Source organism: Boleophthalmus pectinirostris, unplaced genomic scaffold, assembly GCF_026225935.1.
Source record: "Boleophthalmus pectinirostris isolate CB_2022bp ecotype Guang Dong unplaced genomic scaffold, ASM2622593v1 HiC_scaffold_14, whole genome shotgun sequence".
Classification (NCBI taxonomy): domain Eukaryota; kingdom Metazoa; phylum Chordata; class Actinopteri; order Gobiiformes; family Gobiidae; genus Boleophthalmus; species Boleophthalmus pectinirostris.
This window is the reverse complement of record NW_026571047.1, coordinates 32,862,457-32,887,865: the sequence shown is the minus strand read 5'-3', so window position 1 is coordinate 32,887,865 and position 25,409 is coordinate 32,862,457. Positions and strand designations below refer to the sequence as shown.

Genomic DNA, 25,409 nt, shown 5'->3' with positions numbered 1-25,409 from the left:
ATCTTTTTCACAGTTTAACCTCATATTAAAGTAACAGTGCTAATACTTAAACCTGTTAAATCCGTGTACCTGGGCTGAAGAGCTGTCTGCACTGGTAGTCGTAGGTTTGGCAGCGTCCCTCGTAGCAGTACGCCGCTCCGTTCTGACACTCGAGTCCGTCCATCAGGTAAAAATCATCAGGACAAAACGCACTATCCCCCAAACAGAACTCAGGCAGATCACAGGTGTTCTCAGAGCCTCTGCACCGAGTCCCAGCCACTTTGAGCTAAACACACAGGACAGAACGGTTAGATTAGAGTTCGAGAGTTTGAGAGTTCGAGAATTTGAGAGTCCGGGTTCTAGTGTTAGAGAGTTCGAGTTCTTGTGGTAGAGAGTACGAGAGTCCGAGTTCGAGAGTTCAGGTTTGATAGTTCGAATGTTCAAGAATTTGAGTTCGAATCTTGGAGAGTTCAAGAGTTCGAGTTCAAGAGTTCAGTTTGAGAGTTCGGAACCAAGAGTTTGAGTTTGAGAATTTGAGTTAGAAAGTTCAAGTTTGAGAGTTAAAATGTTAGAGAGTTCAGGAGTTCGAGAATTCGAGTTCAAGAGTTTGTTTTAAGTTCAAGAGTTCGAGTTCGAGAGTTTGTTTTGAGTTCAAGAGTTTGGTTCGAGAGTTCAGGTTTGAGAGTTTGAATGTTAGAGAGTTCAAAGAGTTCGAGAAGTCAAAGTCGAGAAGTTGAGTTTGAGAGTTCGAGAGTTACAGTTCAAGAGTTCGAGAGTTAAAGTTCTAGAGTTACAGTTCTTACTTTATTTGAACACTTTTATAAAAAAAAAAAAAAAGTATGAAAGCACAACATATAGTCTCCATACTTTCAAAACAGGTTAAAAGGATTAATAGAATTTTGGGGTTGAATAATGGCAGCACTTTCTGAAGCGGTTGTGAAAAAACTTATTTAAATTCAGTTTCATTTTTTACAGTTTAAAGTCCATTGGTACAAACCTGACAGTCCTCACAGCACCTGCCGGCCGCACACGCAGAGCCTTTGGTGAACTTACAGGTGGCTGCATCACAACATTTGTTTTTACACTCCTGAAAATAACAAACCAAAAAATCAGTTTCCTGTATTTTTGTATGTTTTTTTTAACCTCACACACACCAATTGCCATTAAAAAATATTTGAATTTACCACACGTACTATCCAACAAAACCAAGTCATAATTATAAAAACATGAAAACCCGTCACATGAGCTTTAACATCGCGGCTCTGACCTGGGGGGTTCCACAGTCACACTGCTCTCCGTCCTCCAGGAGCCCGTTTCCACACTTGGCGATGCCCACGACGTCAGTGTGAGACGGGAGGTTCTTCAGACACTCTCCTCCTCCTCGGAGAACCAGCTTCTCATAATCATCTGCACTGCAGGTGCTGAACACTGCTCCACTGAAGAACAGAAGAGACCGGGACTAAAGCACAGGATGTCATTTGTTCGAGTTTGGTAAATGGTATCGTAGGGTTGAGGTGCTTCTGTGATCTGCAAAATCTTTTCTGCAGAGTTTGCAATAAATGACGCCTTTGTCAATACTTCCATCGGGTAGTTTTTTAAATAGACATAGTAGAGCGCTTTCATGCCGTGCTCATGGATTGTTGTAGTCGCAACTGTGTGCGTCAGTATAATTGTCTCCACATTGTTTGGCAAACTGCAATAAAATGTGTTAATATTTTTAATGCATTATTGTCTTTGTAATTAATTAATTGTAATTAACACCCACCCCTAATTATGCTGTAACCTTACCCTTTAATCAGTGTTGGCAATGACATCTTGCATTTATTCAGTTGCAGGTGTCAATTACAGGTGTTTCTTTTGCTGTATAATACTCTGCATTCTTACTGTGAATAGTAGGTCTGAACATTCCAGACAAAGCAGCTTTTCCATGGAGACAATTTATGTGACCATAACCTGGCTAACGTCAGACTGATGTAAAGTTCTCTGAATTGAGTTCTACACATCAATCTGCTGTAGGTGGAAGTGATCTGAACGTGCACAAATACACAAAGCACATCTCTGCATGTTTTTCAAAACAAAATAATATTTCCCCTATAATAGATTAATGTATGTTAATGTAATGTCACTGTGTTTATTTTAGTTCACTTGGCCTCTTCACTTCTGGCTCCGTCCAAACCACAGTTCAGCAAAGTATTTCACCCTGCTCCCCCCATGATGTGTGTGTGTGTGTGTCTCACCCTCCTGCCCCCATGATGTGTGTTTGTGTGTGTCGCCCTCCTGCCCTCATGATGTGTGTGTGTGTTTGTGTGTTTGTGTGTCTCACCCTTCTGCCCCCATGATGTGTGTGTTTGTGTGTGTCTCACCCTCCTGCCCCATGATGTGTGTGTTTGTGTGTATGTCTCACCCTCCTGCCCCCATGATGTGTGTGTGTTTGTGTGTCTCACCCTCCTGCCCCCATGATGTGTGTGTGTTGTGTGTGTCTCACCCTCCTGCCCCCATGATGTGTTGTGTGTGTGTGTCTCACCCTCCTGCCCCCATGATGTGTGTGTTTTGTGTGTCTCACCCTCCTGCCCCATGATGTGTGTGTGTTTGTGTGTGTGTGTCTCACCCTCCTGCCCCCATGATGTGTGTGTTTGTGTGTGTGTCTCACCCTCCTGCCCCCATGATGTGTGTGTTTGTGTGTCTCACCCTCCTGCCCCATGATGTGTGTGTGTGTGTGTCTCACCCTCCTGCCCCCATGATGTGTGTGTGTGTGTGTGTGTCTCACCCTCCTGCCCCATGATGTGTTGTGTTTGTGTGTTCACCTTTGCCCCCATGATGTGTGTGTGTGTGTGTGTGTGTGTGTGTGTCTCACCCTCCTGCCCCATGATGTGTGTGTTTGTGTGTGTGTGTCTCACCCTCCTGCCCCCATGATGTGTGTGTTTGTGTGTCTCACCCTCCTGCCCCCATGATGCAGCCTCCGTCGCAGGTGCAGCGGGAGTTGTCGTGGCCCATGCCCAGGTTGTGCCCGATCTCGTGTGCGACGATGGTGGAGAAGTACGACACAGTGGCAGTGTCTGTGAACTGGAGAGGACAGACTTTACTGCAGGGTAAACGTAAACGTGAATATGGATAAGACAAAACAGAAGTATAATGTGTTGATGAAAACCTCCCTGTCAGTAAATGTGGTCAACAACATGACCTCAGATGCTCAAAGGTGGAGATGTTGGAGATGTTACTGCTTTGCCTGAAATGTTCCATGGAGTGACTTTAATCAAATCCATCTCGCATTTACTCATCATGTGTGTTTGCTAAAAAATACAATGATTCCTTCTGTGAATAGTGCCGTAACCTGCTCGTCTCCCTCGTGATAGATCGGTTTAATCTGTACTGTGGAACATTCTAGACAAAGCAATAACGACCCTCCACTAGAAATGTTACGCAGTGCACCTTTAAGGCTTGAGAAGTCCCCGGTCCGGTCCCAGTTTAATCGTTTAAGACAAAACTTTCCTCGTTCACAAATTAATGTTATTCTAAAACCAAAAAAAGCCAAAAGTCAAACAGATCTTGAGACATAAAATATAAAATTATACTTCTGTTTGCAACTGATTAATATTTGTCATTGAAAAAAAATTAAAGTTGAAACGTTTTAAAGTAAGTATAGTATTAATGTATTGTCTGGAAAAGGAAAGAGGAGGCAGATAACAAAAGACGGCTCTTCTTTCTGCTCCTTTTCGTGCATTTCTTGTGTGTTTAATATTAGGACACTGGGCTAATGTCTTTTTATACTTTATGAATGAAATAAACAAATAAAAACAAATAAATAAATATAAAATATGTCAATAATTTAAGTATGTATTTGAGCAAAATGTGTCCTAACACAGTACAGATATGTTGTATAAACAGCTCTTGAAGTTAAAATAAGTCTGTTGTGTCCCGTCTAATTATAAAGCCCTTTATAAGTGCTAGTGTTAGCTTTATCATGACATTTTTTATTTATTTATTTTTTTTAATTATTATTTATTTGAGCAAGATAAAACAAAATCAACAACACTAACAAAAAAAACTAAACAAAAACAAGGATATGTAGATGGACATATTTGGGACCTGGTGCTCAAAAGGAGAAGGATGAAGTTTAAAATAAAAAAAAACTTATAATGTCCTACCCCAATTGTGAAAATTCTGCTGTGGTTGTGAAAAGCTCTTATAAAGTCATCGTGCTGAATATTTAGGATGTTCTGAATACATAAGGCCGGAGTGTCGAATTCAAATTTACACTGGGCTAAAATTAAAAACTGGAACGTGGGCCAAACTAAATATTTATTGAAAAATTTCACCAACATCAGCATGTTTTCTCTTCTTTCAAGATATGTAATGTTAAACTTTTGATTAAAATAAATGTTTAATAATAGGTTTGCTTAAACACTGAATCCAGAACAAGCAGAATATAAAATAATAACAACATTTTAAATAAATAATGTCTCTATAGTCTGTCTGTAGTTGGAGGGCAGCTCTAATACAGATTTGAAATGATCTCGCAGGCCAAATATAATCATATTGCGGGCCAAATTTGGCAAGTTTGGCATGTCTGTTTTATAATATTTCATACATTTGTTGCTTATTTGAGAATATTTGATTTAACTTATTAGTATGACCAAGCAGCACTTCGCATTTATTTTATTTTCCCGTTTGTAAAATGTTAAAACAAATTGTTGGTTTAATTAAAACACAAATAAACAGCAAGCAAATGGTTTTGTATTTTGTTTCCAAACTAAACCAAAAATGAACCGAACCGTGATCTCAAAACCAAAGTACAGTACAAAGAACAGTGTTTTTTGTGAACCGTTACACCCCAGAATTAAAACGTTCAGACAAATAATAAACCATGGATCTTTAAATAGTTGTTGCTTTCTTTTTTGGTTCACAGGTTTGCGTACAATGTTCCAAAATGTTGAATTCATTATTTAAATCCGTGTCCATGTCTGATCCATGTCTGACGTAAAGTAAGTGAGGAATAACTTTGAACCACTGTAAGCTGTTTAAAAGGAGCTGGTTCTGTTTTGTTTTTAAGACATTATCAGACACAGCTCCTTTAATCCTTCAGTATATCTAAAGTGGAGCCAAATTATACTTATGTGAGGAAGGCAAATAAAGCTTTATTGCAGGACATTCTAGTCTAACCAGCTTGACGTCTGTTACAGAGAAGAGGTGTGTCCTTCTCTCTCTTTTTTGTCTTCTCTGTCTTCATAAAATATGTAGAGAGATCAGTTTCCGCGAGGACAAAGGGACGTGTGAAGGCAGCAGGTGTCACAAGTTAAGAAGCGTTTGAACCGAAAGAAAGAAGAGAAAAGTACTGGAAACTGGTCACATTCCTGTCCTTTAAATTTGATGATTTCACAGTTTTAAATGGAGGGTCGGTCTATGTACTTCATAACTATGGGAAGTTCACTGATTTTGAAAGAAATCTGTACATGTCTGATCCACAAATGTTTTTCCTTCTTGTTATTTATTTGGAACTGGCTCCACAAACTTGTCTTATTGATCTTTAAAGTTCTTTTTACAGCACTCACATTTTTGGGATTGAATATTGGCAACAGTTTCTGAAGCTGTTGTGAAAAGGTAATTTGACTTCTGTTTATTTATACTGGCAGAGGAAAACTGAACTTTTGTTTCATGCGGATAGTCACAGTAATTAAAAAGATATGAACCATAAACCAGGTCAAGACAGTTAAAGGTCCTACATTACGCAAAACTCAATCTGAGTTTTAAGCAGTGTTGGGTGTAATGTGTTACAAAAAACTTTTATCAGGTAAAAAAAACTGCAAACAAAACATAATTCCTATAAAATTTCAGTGCAAAGTTACTTTTCTGTGTGTGCGGCCAAACGAAAATTTTATTGAAAAATTTCAACAACACCTGCATGTTTTCTCTTCTTTTGAGATACGTAATGTCAAACTTTTCTTATTAAAATAAATGTTTAATAATAGTTTTGCTTAAACGTTGAATCCAGAACAAATAGAATATAAAATAATAACAAAATTTTAAATAAATAATGTCTCTATACTCTTATCAGTAGTAGTACCAGCTCTAATACAGATTTGATATGCTCTCGCAGACCAGATATTATATCGACCATAGATAATTATATCGTGGGCCAAATTTGGCCCCTGGGCCTGAGTTTGACATTTGCTATAGAGGGTAACTAAGTAAAGTAAGGGATTACTTTTTAAAGAAGTAACAAGCAATTAGCAAACACCACTTTTTTAAAGTAACTTCCCCAAAACTGGCTTTAAGCCATGTTCTAATATTGTTACTTCCTTAAAACCTTAACCTGGAGTTGTGTTTTGTTTCATTCGCACATTTTATGAGTATCTCTTTATTATTCGTCTGTCTGTTCCGCCTTGTGATGTCATGAAGCTGTAGTCATCATGTTAACGGCTCCTTTTACCTTTAGTTCAGTAGAGATTGACAATTCCAAAACTGAAATAATCTAAATGATTCTAGTGAAGGTGTGTGGAGTTTAAAAACACAGTGGAGCACTTCCTGCCACATGACATCACAAGGTGGAACAAGGTGTTTTCTGTTTCAGAGAAGAACTCTATCTGCAGGTGTGTTTGTGTGTTAAACATGTGTGAATGAAACAAAACACAACTCCAGGTCTGTGTGTGACGAGGAAACTACATTGTAAAATAGATCAGAAAACAACGTAATAAGGCCCCTTTAATGATTCTGGATGAGTTTAAAAAGTGATCCGTGAACTTAATTTTAATATTTGGAAATAAAAATAATAATAAAAATCAAACTCACCACGTTGATGCCTCCGGAGGTGGCCAAGGAGCAGACCGTCCCCACAAAAGCCATTCCCATCACACCGCCGCCGTACGAGTTAGGACGACCACTGAGAGAAAAAAACACACAAAAATACTTAACTAAATACTCAAAATATATAACATCAGCTCCCATTGGGCATCGCAGTTTTCCAACACAGACGTCTTTGGACTTGTTTCTTTTATTTACTCGTTTTAGATCAATATTGTGATTTAAAATGTTCAAATTATAACAATGATCCACGGGTGTCGTAGATTATAACTATAGAGCAAACACAAGCACAATGTGTCTGCTTTAAAGGCTCGTGTTTTGTTTCATTCACACATTTTTAACACACTAACACACCTGCAGATTTAGGCGGAGTTGTCTTGTGATGTCATGTGGTGATACAGAAAGTGCTCCACTGTGTTTTTAAACTCCACACACTTCACTACAATCATTTGGATAATTTCAGTTTTGGAATAGGCGAGTTTCATTGTTGACAAAAGCGCGCGTTGCATGCTGGGAATTATTTTGGTCGGCGGCAAGAAACACTAATTCAACATGATGGACGGAGCGAGAAAGCACATATAGGGTATTGATCCCGGTTATTTATCCACTCTAACAGCAGAGGACCCAAGACCATTTGACCAGAAATTGGTCATAAGCATCGACGGACGACAAATCACCCTTTTCAACCTCTACAAAAGGTGAAACCAAACCAAATTTCTGGTCAGAATCGCCAACTACCTGGACAAATATTCACTTCTTTGATATCCACAATGACTTGGTGGAAACTCCTGGGCCATTCACAGCAGAAAAGATGAAAACCTCCAAGAGTCTCGATGTGTTGTTGAACTTGTTGGAGTCCACGGTTTGTTAGGATCTTCTACGTTTGCTCTGTGGATGTTTGAAAGCCGTTTAATTCACCGTTAGTGGTTCTTTTCACTCAGAATACGAAAAAGACATTTTCCTTCTTCTGTGCTTCTATTTGTGCATCCGATAATGCAGCAGGAATTGACCATTATCGGGGATAAATACGCGAGGTTACGCACTGTGTTTGACGCTATCCTGTTTCTTGCCTCCGACCAAAATATTTCCCAGCAGCAACGCGGGCTTTTAATAACAATGACGTCAGCTGAAACTCGCCTATTGCCAATCTCTACTGAACAAAAGGTAAAAGAAGCTGTTAACGTGAAAACTACAGCTTCATGACATCACAAGGTGGAACAGAGCATTTTGAGCTTTGGAGATGTAGACAGATTAATAATAAAGAGTTACTCAAACATGTGTGAGTGAAACAAAACACAACTCCAGGCCTGTTTTTGAGGAGGGAACAACATTATAATATAACTTAAAGCTCAAAAAGAGTCGATTTTGTGTAATATAGGATCTTTAAAGATGCACTTTGAGCTTTTTCAGGCCAACAGGGAATTGTTCCGGGTCCCGCACCTAATCTCGAACCGACTGATGTGTTCACGCCAAAAATCATAGCATTTGGGAACCGAAAAGTCAGTTCCCAAAACGTTTTTTTTTAAGCGAACGATGATGACACAGTAGACGTCAGCAGGTTCATCCAGGTCACAGGTGGTAAAATAAACAAACAAAGAAAACATGTGTGTGGAGATGGTGGAGAAACCAAGTGACAAGAAGATTGAGCAGGAGGAGACCAAATATTTGTATATCCATGTTTGCGTGGTCAGGTTACGTCTTTGGTTTGGGCGTCGCTCCCGCCTTCACCACAGCAGATGTTGTAACAAAGCTCATAGCAGATAAATAATAATCTGTATGAGTATAAATCCATGATTGTTATTTTCATTGCTGTGACATTCGCTTTCATATGTTTTGCTCATGTGAAAAATCCCTCAGGCGTCCAGGTAGAACCCATGACAAAGGAGAAATTTAATTTGTTGACTGGACAAAAGTTTATTTGGTCTAATACGTTTTGCAGCTCATCCAAACTGGTTCTTCAGTTCTGGTCAGACATTGGTGGACACTAGGGGTGTGCAAAAATATTGAAATATCGATATATCGTCTCGCTTAATGTGATGATACAGTATCGATATCGTGGGCTGCTGTATCGATATATCACCAGAGTATTTTTTGGTATATTTTACTAAATTATTTTGTTACAGAGCTACAGTTTTTCTGCTTGTTCAGAGGAAGGAAACTTTTTTATGCGACACATTTGACATTTTCACTGTTTTGATGATTAAAATGTTTGTGTTTCATATGAACTTTGCACAAAATGTGGTTTAACAAAGACTTTTAGTGTCACAGCCATGATTTTGCCTTTATTTTTATTGAACCATATCAAATCGATTTGAAATATATCGTATTGAATCGAAAGCTCACTGTATAGAGATATGTATTGTATCGTGGCCTGTGTATCCAGGCATGTATCGTATCGGCAACTTCTTAATGATACCCAGCCCTAGTGGACACTTTATTATATTTCTGCGGGGAGGAGTCTCCAAATAAACTCCAAATAATTCGACCAAATAAACTTTTGTCCAGTCGACAATTTCCCCTTTTGTCATGTTTTTTTCATATATTTTTATTTGGTGGCAAATCCACACCCTCGATGACGATGTCGATGACGCATCTTGGGTTCACTTAAACGGTTTGAACGCGGCTCGTTCGTCGGTAAACACTCTGGTTCCCTGTGTAACTGGTGTGAGAACCGGCACAAGCAGTGTTCTGGCCGACCTGAAAACAGCTTGAATAACTTTTTGGTTGTTTCTATGGAGATGTCATTGCTCTGCCTGGAATGTTCCACAGTGTGACATTAAACAGCTTTACTTTACATTTATTCAATTACAGGTGGTTTTATAGCTCAAAAATACCTTAAAAAAACAAAACAAAACAAAAAAAACAGGTGTTCTGACTGAAAAAGAAAAGTGACACAATGCTCCTTTAAAGCAACATCATTCGTGATTGTGTGTTTATGTGTGTGTGATTGTGTGTTTGTGTGATTGTGCGTTTGTGTGATTGTGTGTTTGTGTGTTTGTGCGTTTGTGCGTTTGTGTGTTTGTATGTTTGTGTGATTGTTTATGTGTGTGTGATTGTGCGGTTGTGTGTTTGTGTGTTTGTGTGATTGTGTGTTTGTGTGATTGTGCGTTTGTGTGTTTGTGCGTTTGTGTGTTTGTGTGATTGTTTGTTTATGTGTGTGTGATTGTGCGGTTGTGTGTTTGTGTGTTTGTGTGATTGTGTGTTTATGTGTGTGTGTTTGTATGTTTGTGTGATTGTGTGTTTGTGCGTTTGCGTGATTGTGCGGTTGTGTGTTTGTGTGATTGTGTGTTTATGTGTTTATGTGTTGTGTGATTGTGCGGTTGTGTGTTTGTGTGATTGTGTGTTTATGTGTGTGTGATTGTGCGGTTGTGTGTTTGTGTGATTGTGTGTTTATGTGTGTGTGTTTGTGCGGTTGTGTGTTTGTGTGATTGTGTGTTTGTGCGTTTGCGTGTTTGTGTTGTTGTGCGGTTGTGCGGTTGTGTGATTGTGCAGTTGTGTGATTGTGTGATTGTGCAGTTGTGTGATTGTGTGATTGTGTGATTGTGTGTTTATGTGTGTGTGTGTTTGTGTGATTGTGTGGTTGTATGGTTGTGTGATAGTGTGATTGTGTGTTTGTGTGATTGTGTGATTGTGTGTTTGTGTGTTTGTGTGATTGTGTGTTTATGTGTGTGTGATTGTGTGTTTGTGTGTTTGTGTGATTGTGCAGTTGTGTGTTTGTGTGGTTGTATGATTGTGCAGTTGTGTGATTGTGTGTTGTGTGTTTGTGTGGTTGTGTGTTTGTGTGATTGTGTGATTGTGTGTTTGTGTGTTTGTGTGTTGTGTGTTTGTGTGATTGTGTGATTGTGTGTTGTGTGATTGTGCAGTTGTGTGATTGTGTGATTGTGTGTGATTGTGTGATTGTGTGATTGTGTGTTTATGTGTGTGTGTTTGTGTGATTGTGTGATTGTGTGGTTGTATGGTTGTGTGATAGTGTGATTGTGTGTTTGTGTGATTGTGTGATTGTGTGTTTGTGTGTTTGTGTGGTTGTGTGATTGTGTGATAGTGTGATTGTGTGTTTGTGTGATTGTGTGATTGTGTGTTTGTGTGTTTGTGTGATTGTGTGTTTATGTGTGTGTGATTGTGTGTTTGTGTGATTGTGTGTTTATGTGTGTGTGATTGTGTGTTTGTGTGGTTGTATGGTTGTGTGATAGTGTGGCTGTGTGTTTGTGAGTTTGTGTGTGATTGTGCGTTTGTTTGTGTGTGTTTTTCCTGCACTCACACGACCAGTTGTCCCACGTCGTTCCGTATTCGGGGCATCAGGTTTTCTTTCCTCCACTTGACGAACTGTCCCAGGACGTCTCCAGCTGAACCGTCCACACTGAACGGGTTTGACTCTGTGAAGATCTCCAGATGAACCAGCATCACCCGGATGTTCAGACGCTTGTAGTACTGAAGAAGTACACACACGTTACTACTACTACTACTACTACTACTACTACTACTACTACTACTACTACTACTACTACTACTACTACTACTACTACTACTACTACTACTACTACTACAAATACTGCTATAGTACTGAAGAAGTACACACACGTTACTACTACTACTACTACTAAGTACTGCTATAGTACTGAAGAAGTACACACACTACTACTACTACTACAACAAGTACTGCTATAGTACTGAAGAAGTACACACACGTTACTACTACTACTACTACTACTACAAGTACTGCTATAGTACTGAAGAAGTACACACACGTTACTACTACTACTACTACAACAAGTACTGCTATAGTACTGAAGAAGTACACACACGTTACTACTACTACTACTACTACTACTACTACTACAACAAGTACTGCTATAGTACTGAAGAAGTACACACATGTTACTACTACTGCTACTACAACAACAAGTACCGCTATAGTACTGAAGAAGTACACACACGTTACTACTACTACTACTACAAATACTGCTATAGTACTGAGGAAGTAAACACATGTTACTACTACTACTACTACTACAAATACTGCTATAGTACTGAGGAAGTACACACACGTTACTACTGCTACTACTACTACTACTACAACAACAAGTACTGCTATAGTACTGAAGAAGTACACACATGTTACTACTACTGCTACTACAACAACAAGTACTGCTATAGTACTGAAGAAGTACACACATGTTACTACTACTGCTACTACAACAACAAGTACTGCTATAGTACTGAAGAAGTACACACATGTTACTACTACAAATACTGCTGTAGTACTGAGGAAGTATACACAACTTACTACTACAACAATAACAACAAATACTGCTGTAGTACTGAGGAAGTACACACATGTTACTACTACGACAAATACTACTATAGTACTGAAGAAGTACACACATGTTACTACTACAACAAATACTACTATAGTACTGAAGAAGTACACACATGTTACTAATACAACAAATACTACTATAGTACTGAAGAAGTACACACATGTTACTACTACAACAAATACTGCTGTAGTACTGAGGAAGTACACACATGTTACTACTACAACAAATACTACTATAGTACTGAAGAAGTACACACATGTTACTACTACAACAAATACTACTGTAGTTCTAAGGAAGTACACACACGTTACTACTACAATAAATACTACTACAGTATTGAGGAAGTACACACAAGTTACTACTACTACAAATACTGCTATAGTACTGAGGAAGTACACACAAGTTACTGCTACTACTACTACTACTACTACAATACTGAGCAAATACACACAAGTACTTCTACCATTATTAGTACAGTATCGAGAAAATATACAGAACAGTGATAATACTACTAAAACTCCTATAGAACTGAGGGAATATACATGTTATTACTACTACAAATACTGCTATAGTACTGAGGGAATACAAAAATTACTACTACTACAAATAATACTCTAAGTACACTACTCCTTTGACCCTGTCCTTTCCTTAATTTTACTTAATAATATGAATCTCTGTTGTAATTCTCACCCCATCGACTAAATTGGCTGTTTCCACCATCTCCTCACGAATCGCCGTCTCGTTTTTCTTCTTGAAAACGTACTGAAATATAAACATTTAAAAAAAAACATTTGTAATTAAAATTTTAAGGTAAAAGTAATTTAAAAAGTATGTGATATTGGATAGTCACCCTCTGGTTGTCCACAATCAAAGCCAACTCCACATAACTGGTGTCTGGTAAATTACGCTTTTTCTGTTAAATAGAAAAAAAACAATGAAAAGACTAAACCAAGACTAAACCAGGACTAAACCAAGATTAAAGCAGGGCTGAACCAAGACTAAACCAGGGCAAAAACTGGACTAAAACTGGACTAAACCAAGACTAAACCACGGCTGAACCAGGGTTAAACCAGGACTAAAGCAGGGCTAAAGAAGGACGGGACCAGGACTAAACCAGGACTAAACCAGAGCTAAACCAGGACTAAACCAGGATTAAGCCAGGGCCAAAAGCAGGACTAAAGCAGGACTGAACCAAGACTAAACCTGAGCTGAAGCAGGACAAAACCAGGACTAAACCAGGGTCAAAACCAGGGCTAAACCAGGACTAAAGCAGGACTGAACCAAGACTAAACCCGAGCTGAAGCAGGACAAAACCAGGACTAAACCAGGGTCAAAACCAGGGCTAAACCAGGACTAAACCAGGGTCAAAACCAGGACTAAACCAGGTCTAAACCAGGGTCAAAACCAGGGCTAAACCAGGACTAAACCAGGACTAAACCAGGTATAAACCAGGACTAAACCAGGACTAAACCAGGACTAAACCAGGTCTAAACCAGCTCTAAACCAGGACTGAACCAGGACTGAACCAGGACTGAACTGAGATAAATAAGCGTTTTTCAATTGAACAGAAACAAGAAATATCTCTAGTGTCTCTACAAAATGTAACAATAACACACACGTTTTCTTCCATCGTACCTTCAGGCAATACACCTTTATTTACACACCAAACACAAAACCACTTAAGCAGATTCTCACCCGCAGCAGCGACGTCAGCGTGTGTCCAGGTTTAAAATGAGTTTCGTTTTGCGATTTTTCTGCATATTTTTTTTCGTCGTTTTCCGAAACTCCACATGTGGTCGCTTCGGAGTTTACGTCGTTCAGAAGATACAAAACGTGTTCATTTGAGTCGGATCCAGGAAGCGGCTCTAATCCGTACGTCTCATCTTCAAGCACAATGATGCCCCTTCAAAATAAAAGCACAAAGAAAGAAAATGCACATTATGGTTAGAGTCTTAAGTTGAATTTAGTTGACGGACTGAGCCAGGACTGAGCCAGGACTGAGCCAGGACTGAACCAGGACTGAACCAGGACTGAACCAGGACTGAACCAGGACTAAACCAGGAGGACTGAACCAGGAGGACTGAACCAGGACTAAACCAGGACTAAACCAGGAGGACTGAACCAGGGCTGAACCGGGACTGAAAATGGACTAAATCTCAGTATAAACCAGGACTGAAAAAAGACTGAACCAGGTCTGAACCAGGACTGAACCAGGACTGAACCAGGACTGAACCAGGTCTGAACCAGGTCTGAACCAGGTCTGAACCAGGAACAAAAATTAAATTTAGGTCCACCCGGACCAGGACTAAAATAAGACTGAACCGGGACTCAACCGGGACTCAACCGGGACTCAACCGGGACTCAACCGGGACTCAACCGGGACTCAACCGGGACTCAACCGGGACTCAACCGGGACTCAACTCTTTGTGTTGCATTTTTGCATTTTTAAACCAAATTCATTCTGGTCTAAACCTGGATCTGGTCTAAACCTGGACTGAAAAAAGACTGAACCAGGACCGAACGAGGACCAAAAGAAGATAGGAGTGTGGGAGGGCATCTGACACACTGGGGAGGGCTCTGACACACTGGGGAGGGCTGGGAGGGCTCTGACACACTGGGAGGGCTGGGGAGGGCATCTGACACACTGGGAGGGCATCTGACACACTGGGGAGGGCACACACTGGGAGGGCTGGGAGGGCATCACACACTGGGAGGGCATCTGACACACTGGGAGGGCATCTGACACACTGGGGAGGGCTGGGAGGGCATCTGACACACGTGGACACTGGATGTTATGATCTGAAACTCATTAGTCTTCCAGACAAAGGGAAGGTGACACCGTTGAAAAGACGAGGCTGATGCTTTGTGAATAAACAGTCTGAAGAAAAAGTAACTGTTGTGAAAACTCCTTTAGGTCAAGTTTCAGCCCAGAAAATATCACCAAGTAACTGTACACGCTCACTTAAGTCTTCACTGTACTGGAGAAACTGGAGAATTTTACTACAATGCTGCGGTTTCTTACTGGAAATAACAACAGTGGCAATAGTGCAAGTAGTAGTAGTATTCAGTAGTAGTATTTAGTGTAGAATCCAAATCTCTCGGTACGATATCACGATTTGCATCTCACGGTACAATATTTTGGAGAGATAGAACATGTTTCTGCTTTTAAAATACCCTGACAAGAGTTTGGTGTGAATCATTTCCGTCATAATTCCAAGAATTCAAGTAAAAAACATGTTTCTTCATGTTATTTGCAGTGAAATGAATCATGGGATATGTAGTTTCTGATGTTTATAAGCTGTTGCTACTATAAAACCTGTATTTAAGTAAAGGAACTTGTGATTTGATATATTGCAACAGTCTGCAATATTATTGTGAGACTTCTGACGATACGATATCACGATATTTCAGTTATTGTTACATCCCCAGTAAGTAGTAGTGATGGGCCAAAACTTTTATCAAGCTCAGTAAGTGTCGCCTGTGTGGAGCTGTGTCTCTGTGTATCACTTTAAGAAAAGTCACGTGACCGATACATCGACTGTGTCCTTTGGTGCGTCTCGTGTCGGGAGCGCTGAGATGGCTCATTTAGAACGAGGAGCGCGAGACTCAAATCTGTCGCAGTGTCTCGGTTCATCACAGGCTTGTTCTGTGTGGACTCATTTTAATAAGTCCCAAGTGTAGAACATTACAGATTTAGTTTGCATCACCTACTTGATCAGTTCTTTCATTCTTTGGATATCAGATCACAAATATCACAAATGAGTGTTTGTGTCTGAATGAACAAACCCTGCGCTGGGTCAGTGCTTCTGCAGAGGAAGCAGTTCATTTTTTTAAACCACCAGATGGCGCCATAGAACGCACCAACAAAGGCTACGTTCAGACTGCAGGGCTTAACGCTCAATTCCGATTTTTTTGTGAAATCAGATGTTGCGAGGTCGTTCACATTTCCAATTAAATGTGACTTGTATGTGACTCCAGTGTGAACGTTAAACGGTCCAAAAGTGTCCCACATGTGCACTGGAGACACGACGACGTCAACCGCAGCGAGCGTGCTCTGTGTTTACAGAAGTTGTCCAAACATGGACGCAGCATCGAGCACCTGGAGATTTTAAAGTTCCTCTCGTACCGGAGCCAGAACATGAACAACTTACTTGTTTTAAGGAGGAGATTGAGAAGGAGAAGGACGAGGTTTTTGGTCGTGGTGTTTTGTGGGGCAGCGGCAGCGACGTCCGTTTAAAGGAACGTGTGGATGTGGAGACGGAGCCAAGAGTGGTGAGTGGTGATGTGCTTCACTTCAGTGTCATGGAGTTCATTGACAATTTTCGCCTGCTTCAGCGCAGAATAGTGACGTTTGTGTCTTGTTGATAACGTGTAGGTGGATGAATGCGCTTTGGCCGTTCAGACTGAAGTCGCATGTCAAAAGATCAGATATGTGTTTAGGAGCACATATCCAAGTGGCCTGGGTCGCATTTGAAAAAATCAGATCTGTGTGGTTCAGACTGTCATTAAAAGATCAGATACAGGAACATAGGGGCCAAAAAATCGGATTTGTGTCACTTCAGGCTGCAGTCTGAACGCAGCCTAAGAGTTGGAAATGTGTTACACACCTGAGGCCTCATCTACCCATCACGAGTAAAGGCTGAATAACAGTTCCGTGTCATCGCACACTGTCGCCGCCGCCTTGTCACTGTCGTTTTGGATTTATGGATCTGCGTCGAGGTCTATGCGCCGCCAAGTAATTCAGATTTTAGGGGGTTCAAGGCGACGCAGACGATTTCATGCACGGCCATAAATTTGGCTTAAGTAGAAGATGGTATTTGTAAGTAGTAGTAGCTGGTAGTAGTAGTGATTAGTAGCAGTAATAATTTTTTTTAATCGCCATGTTAATATTTGTAGTAGTAGTAGTAGTAGCAGTAGTAGTAATAGTAAGAGAAACAGAAGTAACAATGGCAAGTAGTACATATTCTCTTCACCTTGTTAGTAGTATTAGTTCCAGTAGTTGCAATAGCATATGTTGAAGTAGTAGAAGTAGTAGTAGTAGTAATTGCTGTAGTAATAGTAGCTGACCCATACTTACCTAATAATATAATAAAAATAATATGCACAATTTATTACGGCAAGTAGTTTTATCTCTATGGTATTTGTAGTAGTAGCAATAAAAGTAACCATGCCAGCAGCAGTAGTAGTAGTAGTAGTACTGGTAAAAGTTAAGTAATAGCACATATACTCTTCACCTCATTAGTAATAGTAGTGGTAGTTCAAGTAGTTGCAGTAGTAGTAGTTGTTATGGTAATACTAGCAGTAGTACTACACTTTCGAAGACACATACTTACCTAATAAAAATAATATGCACATTTATAACAGTAAATATTTTTTATCTCTATGGTATTTGTGGTGGTACCAGTAGTAGTAGTAGTAGTAGTAGCAGTCATAGTACTTGCAGTAGTGGTAGTAGTAGTGCTATACCTGAGTCCGTAGCATGTACTGACGGCCACCATAGAGTCTGTGTATCCCTCCACGTCTCCATGGTAATAGCAATGAACCTTAAAAACAAACACAAAACACAATATAATGACCATGAGCTCCGACGTGCTGAAAGAGCTTCTGTTCAGGAAATTTATAAATGTTTAACTAAAGCCACAGTATCTAACTTTTTTAGCCCAAACTTGGAAAAACTGGTGTTACTCTCTCCACGCAGAATGTTCAGAAGTACAAGTAGTTTTAATTTTCTATTTCCATGGAGTCACGCCGCCTGCAGAAATTTACATACTGCAGCTTTTCCGTTTCAGATTTGCATAATTTTGCCACAGTGTTCACGAAGTAGATGTAACAAGCTACAACATAAACATAGCTACCTCAAAAGATGCACTGTGTAACTTTTGCAGCTTTTCTACCTGCTGGTTTCCATGGAGATGTTATTGCTTTGCCAGGAGTGTTCCAGAGTATGGCATTACATTTTGTACATTTGTATTAAAAAAAAAAAAAAAAATAATAATAAAACACATTATTCTCAGTATTCTAACCATTAGCAGGGCCGCCTCTCCACATAACCGACTTTAATGCCATACTGTGGAACATTCCAAGCAAAGCAATAACATCTCTGTGGAAACAAGCAGGTAATGCCATCACTTTTTTGTTATTTTAATGTAACGATGTAGCAATGCTTAAAGGTGAAGGTGTAGTGCGTAATTTTTCTGGTCCGTCACCTTCTTGTCTCCATGGAGATGTTATTGCTTTGCCTAGAATGTTCCACAGTATAGCATTAAAGTCAGAGCTGTGGAGAGGCAGCCCTGCTAATGGTGAGAATACAGACATACATACGGGACTAAAACGGGTCTAAAACAGGTCTAAAACAGTCCCAGTCTCAGTCTTGATCAGACCAGGACTGAGACCAGGACTGAGACCAGGACTGAGACCAGGACTGAGACCAGACCAGGATTAAGACAGGATCAAGGTTAGTCCAAGGTTAGTCCTAGTTTAGCCCTAGTTTAGATCTGGCTTAGACCTGGCTTAGACCTGCTTCTGTCCTGGTTTAGTCCTGGTTCAGTCCGTATGCAGTTCAAGTCACAGAAACAGGAAACTTTTTTTTCCATTTTTCATTTAAACACAAAATCGAAAACTGAAAAAACAGATCGTTATCTGTTTATTCATTCTGGTTTTGGAGACAAATAATGAAGAAAATATATATATATATTTTTTTTGTTTTCCTATTTTTGGTTTTATTTTGAAAAAACAGATCAACGAATGAACCACGGATTCTTCGTATCAGTGGACAAAAGCCAACACCAACTGAGCTACTGTCGCCGTTTACTACATCATTACAATAAAATGACAAAACTGTATTTGCGTGTAGGGAGTGTTCAGTCTGAGTCATACTTCAACCATCAGACCTTTTGTCCTTCAGAATTAAAAATAAAAATGTTGTCATATGGGTTACTAAGATGTAAACTTTTTGATACAGTTGTGTGCATTTCTGCTCCAAGATATTACAATCTGAAAAGTCTACTTTGTTTGGCCTCTTATGAAAAATTTTACTAACATTGTGTAGTTTTTCCAAGGACAATTTTCACTTACAAAACGGCATCACAGGGTCCCAGACAAGATTTTGTGCCTCAAGATCTCGCAAGACAAAATTGCCACGAGGTTGTGCACAGATTTTTTCCTCGTGTTTTTATGTTTGGATTGAAAAACAGAACTGCCGAGTTCCATTTTCTGAGAACACCTAGTCCCAAAAATCAGAGCTACAGTGGCAGAAGAACTATTAAATAAAGTAAATCAAAAGTGGGGAGCCTAAAATTGGAAACTGAATGGCACAATGTATTTATTAAAGCCTAAATAATGTCAGAATCTCATCTCGTTCTCATAGATCCAATCTCGTATTTCGTCCACCCCTATAATACCGAACACAGAGATAATCTACATACTGCAACTAGACGAGACAATTTACGTGTCAACACACCTCACGACAGTAGTAGTACAAAAGTATTCTTCACATTTTAACAATGGTTTTTATTAGTGCTGTCATGCGATTAAAAAAATTGAGAGATTAATTATGATCTGTAATTAATTAATCTCTTTTTAATCTCACCTAAAAATTGCTGAGAAAAGCCTTCAATTTGAGATATTTTCATTTAAATTCATTATTACATTATTGTGGCAGATCAAAACACTGATATAGAACAAAAAAAAGTGACTTTATAAAGTCATTTATTGTTTAACAAATCTCTCCAAATTGTCTGTTGAGCCCAAGTCTCCATGAATAAGAAACTGTTTGCTGTAAAGTAGCAAAGACGAGGAAATCTGAACATAATAACTTTTGTCTACTTAAAGACAATAAAAAGTCCAGTCTTTCCTTAACCAGATTAAAAATATTATTGATAGAGAAATGCTTTATATATGAGATCACTGGTTTTAGTCCTGGTTTAGTCCTGGTTTAGTCCTACTTTAGTCTTAGTTTAGTCCTGGAATGGGTTAGTCCTGGTTTTAGTCCTGGTTTTAGTCCTGGTTTTAGTCCTGGTTTTAGTCCTGGTTTTAGTCCTGGTTTTAGTCCTGGTTTTTCTGGTTTTCTGGTTTTAGTTCCTGGTTTAGTCCTGGTTTAGACCTGGTTTTAGTTCTAGTTCTTAATTAACGCAATAATTTGACACCCTTAGTTTTTATATAGTAGTCTGCAAAGTAGTAGTATTCTGAGTAGTTGCCATAGTAATGATAGTAATGGTATTTTACTATTACAGTATTACTGTATAATATTAGTAGTAATAGTTATAAAATGTTATAAAAATGACAAGATTAAGTCATTTTCATGGTGTGTTTTTAATTTGAAGTTTATGTTTATATGTCACCATATCAAATTTTGAAATTTGATATATTGCTGAAGTTAATAAAGACTATAAACTATAAAATGGAATGTTAAACCACAGAAACTATTCAAAATCTAAAATATTGTTTTAAAAAAAAAAAAAAAAAAAAGCATGAACTGCAATAAACAGCAGAATGAAATACTTCAGCACTGAGTTTACGTCTGTAATGAGTCATGGGAGTCAATAATTCAAACTTTTACAGCTCAAATCTTTAAAAAAAAAAAAAGCCAAATATTTCAAATTAGTGCAAAGAAAATGTACAGACAATAAATACTAACTGCAAAATATACTGTTCCAACTTTCATATATGAAAAGATAAGTCGATATAATAATTATCATGACAGATCTAACGACTTTTATTTTGTTAAATCAAAGTTTAAACTGCTACTTCCTTCCTCGTAAATTGTCGATGCATTTTGAATGGAGATTTCCATGTTGATGACATAGGGAGAGGCATTCTGTTTGTTTTAGAACTCAGCTTTACTTCCTGTAATTTTATACTTTTCTTCTAACCTTTTTTTTCCCCCCACAAACTGCAACTTTACAGATAAAACTAAATACTAAACAATTACTATAGGTACTATCCTGTGAAACCAAGTCATAATTAGAAAAACAAATTAAAAGGAGCCATATTACGCCGTTTTTCTAGTCTAATAACTCAGTCCTTGGCAGCGTAAGAGACCAAACATAATACAATCTATTCAAAAAACATTAAGAACTGGCTAATAACTCATCAAACCTCCATATTTTGAAAGTCACAAACCTTCGCGACCCAAGTCAATAGACATTATTCGTAAATCAGAAAATAAATGTTGTTAAATGGTGATTTTAAAAGTTGCACCAGTGTTTTGAAATTGAAGAAAATGTACAAGGATAAAATAATGATGGACGATGTGACTTAGGAAAATGTTTAAAGTTAATGAAAGCACAAGAGAGATACTGGAACATGCACATGGCTTATTGAAAAAGAAGTTAAAGGTCAAAGACATGTTTAATTTTTTGATCTGTGAAAGGAGCAATGTTTATAAGAGTTACCTCCTTCCTGTTCCTTTCGTTCATGCAGCAAATGCAAGACAAATAATTGTAGAAATATGTATTTATGTTCATTTTCTGATTTTTTGTTGTTGCTGTTCTCTTTAAATTGATGCCAACAAAATAAAAGCATGAGCAATAAATAAATAAATTGTGCCTAAAATGTGTTGGACAAATGTGGATTTGACCATTAATGAACATTAATGAGGACATTTTATTGTTGACTGAGTGATCGTGTCTCTGAACAATTATTAATACTCAAGTTTTAAAACAACGAAAAACAATCATTAAACCAGCAATAAAATTATTAATACGTCACCTATTTGACATTAAATGGAGCTCATTTCTTTTTCTTTTCACCATTCAGTTGAAGCAGCAATATTGACACAAAATAGTCAACAAAATAATTACAAAAGATAAAAAATTGTAGAAAACATGTCTTAACATTTCTACATTTCCAATAAGATAAGAGGGCCTGTCTGTGTTTTTGTAGCGTGGTCCAGTTCAGGTGCAGGAGGACATCACAACATGCATATAAGTGTCAGAACTGTATATTTCAGACCTACACGCAGATCGTGTCAAGGTGACCCAAAGTGTGTGTTATTTCTCATTGTGAACTTTGTGGTTTTGGTTGTTAGTGTCTGTGTTCTCGCTGCGTTTTAATTGAACTGTTACTGCACTTTTTTGTATAATTCTTATTGTTGCGTTTTAGGGTGACCGAGTTTACCATCTGTCCAGGGACTACAGATGAAAAATAGTCTCTCTGACAAATTCTGGTACATTTACAGACATATTGATTAATAAACACTGTCCCCGCTAAACAGGAGTGTGCAAAAATATCAAAATCTCTATATATCGTTTACTGTAATGATACGGTATCGATACCCTAGGCTGCTGTATCAATATACCGCCAAGACTATTTTTTGGTGTATTTTACTAAATAATTTTGTTACAGCTACAGTTTTGCCGCTTGTTTAGAGGAAGGAAACTCAACACTTTTGACATTTTCACAGTTTTGATGAGGAAAATTGGCGTGTTTCATATGAATTTTGCACAAGAAGTGGTTTCACAAAGAATTTTAGTATCACAGTCAACATTTAGCCAAGTGTTTCCAACCTTTTTCCGAAAATGCCTGAGAGCTACTAGTTTTAGCTGTCACAAGAACTTTAGTAAATATAAGGGCCTCAGCGAACCTTAAATGAGGTACAGCCTATAAAACATAAACCATTATCCACTTATTAGTGTACAAAGTTATACATCCAAATGATACATGTACAATGGTAAAAGCTCTTTTCTGCTTCACTCGAGGAAAAACTAAAACTAAAGCACATCACTACCCACGCCAGTCCATCTTTCCCATAATCGGGGAATAATTTAGCTCCATAAAATTAATCAAATTTTACTTATTCAGCACAATACGGGTAATTCAGAAATCCCTTGGCGAGCTACTTGGAAGGGGGCGGAGAGCTACAGGTTGGAGACTCCTGATTTAGTCTTTATTTTTTTATTCAACAATATCAAAACGATTCAAAATATATCGTATCAAATCGAAAGTGCACTGTATCGAGATATGTATCGTATCGGCAACTTCTTAATGATGCCCAGCCCTAGTGACAAAACAAAAACCAAATAAATAAATAATGTTGTTTCTTCATCACAAACAGACCTGGAGTTGTGTTTTGTTTTGTTCGCACGTTTAAAACGCAAACCTCAAACGGAAAACACTCTGTTCCACCTTGTGATGTCATGTGGCAGTACAGGAAGTGCTCCATTGTGTTTTTAAACTCCACACACCTTCACTAGAATCATGTGGATCATTTCAGCCCTGGAATCACCTATGACTACTAAACAAAAAGTCAAAGGTCGCTGTCAGAGGTGGGACCAAGTCGTTGTTTTGCGAGTCTCAAGTCTTCTGCCTCAAGTCCGAGTCAAGTCCCACGTCAAATACAGGCAAGTCCAAGTCGAGTCTCGAGTCACTGGTCCATAAGTCCAAGTCAAGTCCAAGTCGTCTGCTTTGAGCTTCAAGTCATTTCAAGTCAAGTGCAATTTATACGATTTTTAAAACTAAACTGTACTTAAAGCGTCATGGTATATTTATAAAAGAGTATTTTTTTAAGACGTGTAGAAATGCTAATTTATCCTTTTTAAATGTCTTGACAAGAGTGCGAATTATTACGGTCAGAATGGAAAGAGTTAAGATTTAATAGTGTTTAATAACAGTTAAATTGTCAACTAGTCTAAACATCAAGTCTTCTCAAGTCACAGGCCTCAAGTCCCAAGTCATTGACCTTCAAGTCCAAGTCGAGTCCCAAGTCATTGACCTTCAAGTCCAAGTCGAGTCCCAAGTCATTGACCTTCAAGTCCAAGTCGAGTCCCAAGTCTTAGTCCATTTTTACTGAATGAGAACTGTTAATTTGTTTTATTTATTTGTTTAATTCTTGCACTTGACCGAGCAGCTTTGAATTTCATTATACTGTATAATGACAATAAAGGCTTTCTGTTCTATTTCTATTCTATTTTATCAAGTCAAGTCTCAAGTCCTAAAAATAGTGACTCAAGTCTGACTCGAGTCCAGGTCACGACTTGCAAGTCCCCAACGCTGGCTGCTGTTAATTTGAAAACCACCGCTTCGTGACATCACATATGGAACAGACCGTTTTGAGCTTTGGAGTTCAAAATCAAGTGCAAATGAAAAAAAAAACACATCTCCAGGTAGTTTTTAGATGAGATAAAAGCATCATAACACGTCTTAAACCTCACAAGAGTCAATTTTGCGCAATATAGGACCTTATTGCTGCCACTTTTAAAGATGACACAGCCATTCTCGGCATAATCTTAAAACAAAACACAGTGACATTACAGAAAATATTTAGGACAACTGGAAATTCTGGTAGGTCTATGCGAACCATCTATCATAGTCAATGCAGTGGTTCCATTTATATTAGAAGGAAGTGAAAGGAGACTTACTGGTACTTTTTTAAACTTGTCATCAGAAAACAAGTTTGGGTGCAGGAAATCTCTGTAAAAACAATAAAAAATATAGTTAAAGCTAAAAACTGATACTTTTGACGATGTATTTGGCTAAAAACATGCTTGCTAAGTTCACTCACTTGTTTTTTTCCAGGTGTAATCGATGTTTCTTGTGGTTTATTTCGATTAAATAGGAAATAGATTCATCTAGCTCATTCTAAAAAAAACAGAAGTTTAAGTTATTTTAAGTATTTGCCAAAATGAATCAAATATACTTCCAATAATATATAAATTTGCCTACATTATTTTTTGCTCTGTCGATGCTCCTCGCTGTTCTGTGAATTCTTCGCGGTTGTACAATTGAATATTTTGACAATTTTGAAAGAAATCCATTTAAAATATCTGGGAAATAAAACGAAAAACAGCATTAACATTTAATTTGTCGTGAAATATGCCCCAAAAACTGTAAGCTAATGCTAATTTTGTATCGTTTTCACCGCAAAGACGGTGGACATCACATTTTTCGGCTATATTTACGATATCTCGCGCACATTACGCGACAAAAACACCGACTTACCTTCACTAAAAACACCGGAAACGTAAAATAGCGCTAGACATGCGATTAATACGTGTTTTGTGCCCATAATCCCGGTTAAAATGCGCTAGTTTGGCGTCTCCATCAGGATCAGGGAGCGCAGAGGACGAACTGGCAGGACTCCGGTGCAGGTTTCGGCACAGGTGCGTCACGGTGGGCGGGGCTTACGGGCAGGTAAGGGGAGGAGCTTAAAAAAAAGAGATAAAAATAAAGTGTTGAATAAAGATGGGAGCGGTAATATGTAATTAAATTTAATACTTTAATTTAAAATATAGTTCACGTGGAAATTATTGGGTAATGTTGTTTTAACCGCTTGACCCCACCTTGTTTTCGTAATCAGACAATTAGAGAAATTATTTA

General features: G+C 38.4%; 1 protein-coding gene across 1 annotated transcript in view; it reads right to left on the bottom strand.

The window, feature by feature from the left end:
- Nucleotides 1-25,175, bottom strand: part of zgc:174164 (uncharacterized protein LOC570656 homolog) — a 36,508-nt gene extending 11,333 nt beyond the window's left edge. Inside the window, exons 1-14 of the mRNA XM_020931689.2 lie at nt 25,032-25,175; nt 24,756-24,856; nt 24,595-24,671; nt 24,452-24,503; nt 17,562-17,638; nt 13,791-13,998; nt 12,946-13,008; nt 12,786-12,857; nt 11,036-11,205; nt 6,766-6,856; nt 2,915-3,042; nt 1,247-1,415; nt 977-1,066; nt 70-265 (exon numbers count right to left, since the gene is read on the bottom strand). Coding sequence (XP_020787348.2) covers nt 70-265; nt 977-1,066; nt 1,247-1,415; nt 2,915-3,042; nt 6,766-6,856; nt 11,036-11,205; nt 12,786-12,857; nt 12,946-13,008; nt 13,791-13,998; nt 17,562-17,638; nt 24,452-24,503; nt 24,595-24,671; nt 24,756-24,856; nt 25,032-25,098 — 1,561 coding nt within the window. The 5' untranslated portion in view covers nt 25,099-25,175. The remainder of the gene's footprint in view (nt 1-69; nt 266-976; nt 1,067-1,246; nt 1,416-2,914; nt 3,043-6,765; nt 6,857-11,035; nt 11,206-12,785; nt 12,858-12,945; nt 13,009-13,790; nt 13,999-17,561; nt 17,639-24,451; nt 24,504-24,594; nt 24,672-24,755; nt 24,857-25,031) is intronic.
- Between the last annotated feature and the right edge of the window lie 234 nt (nt 25,176-25,409).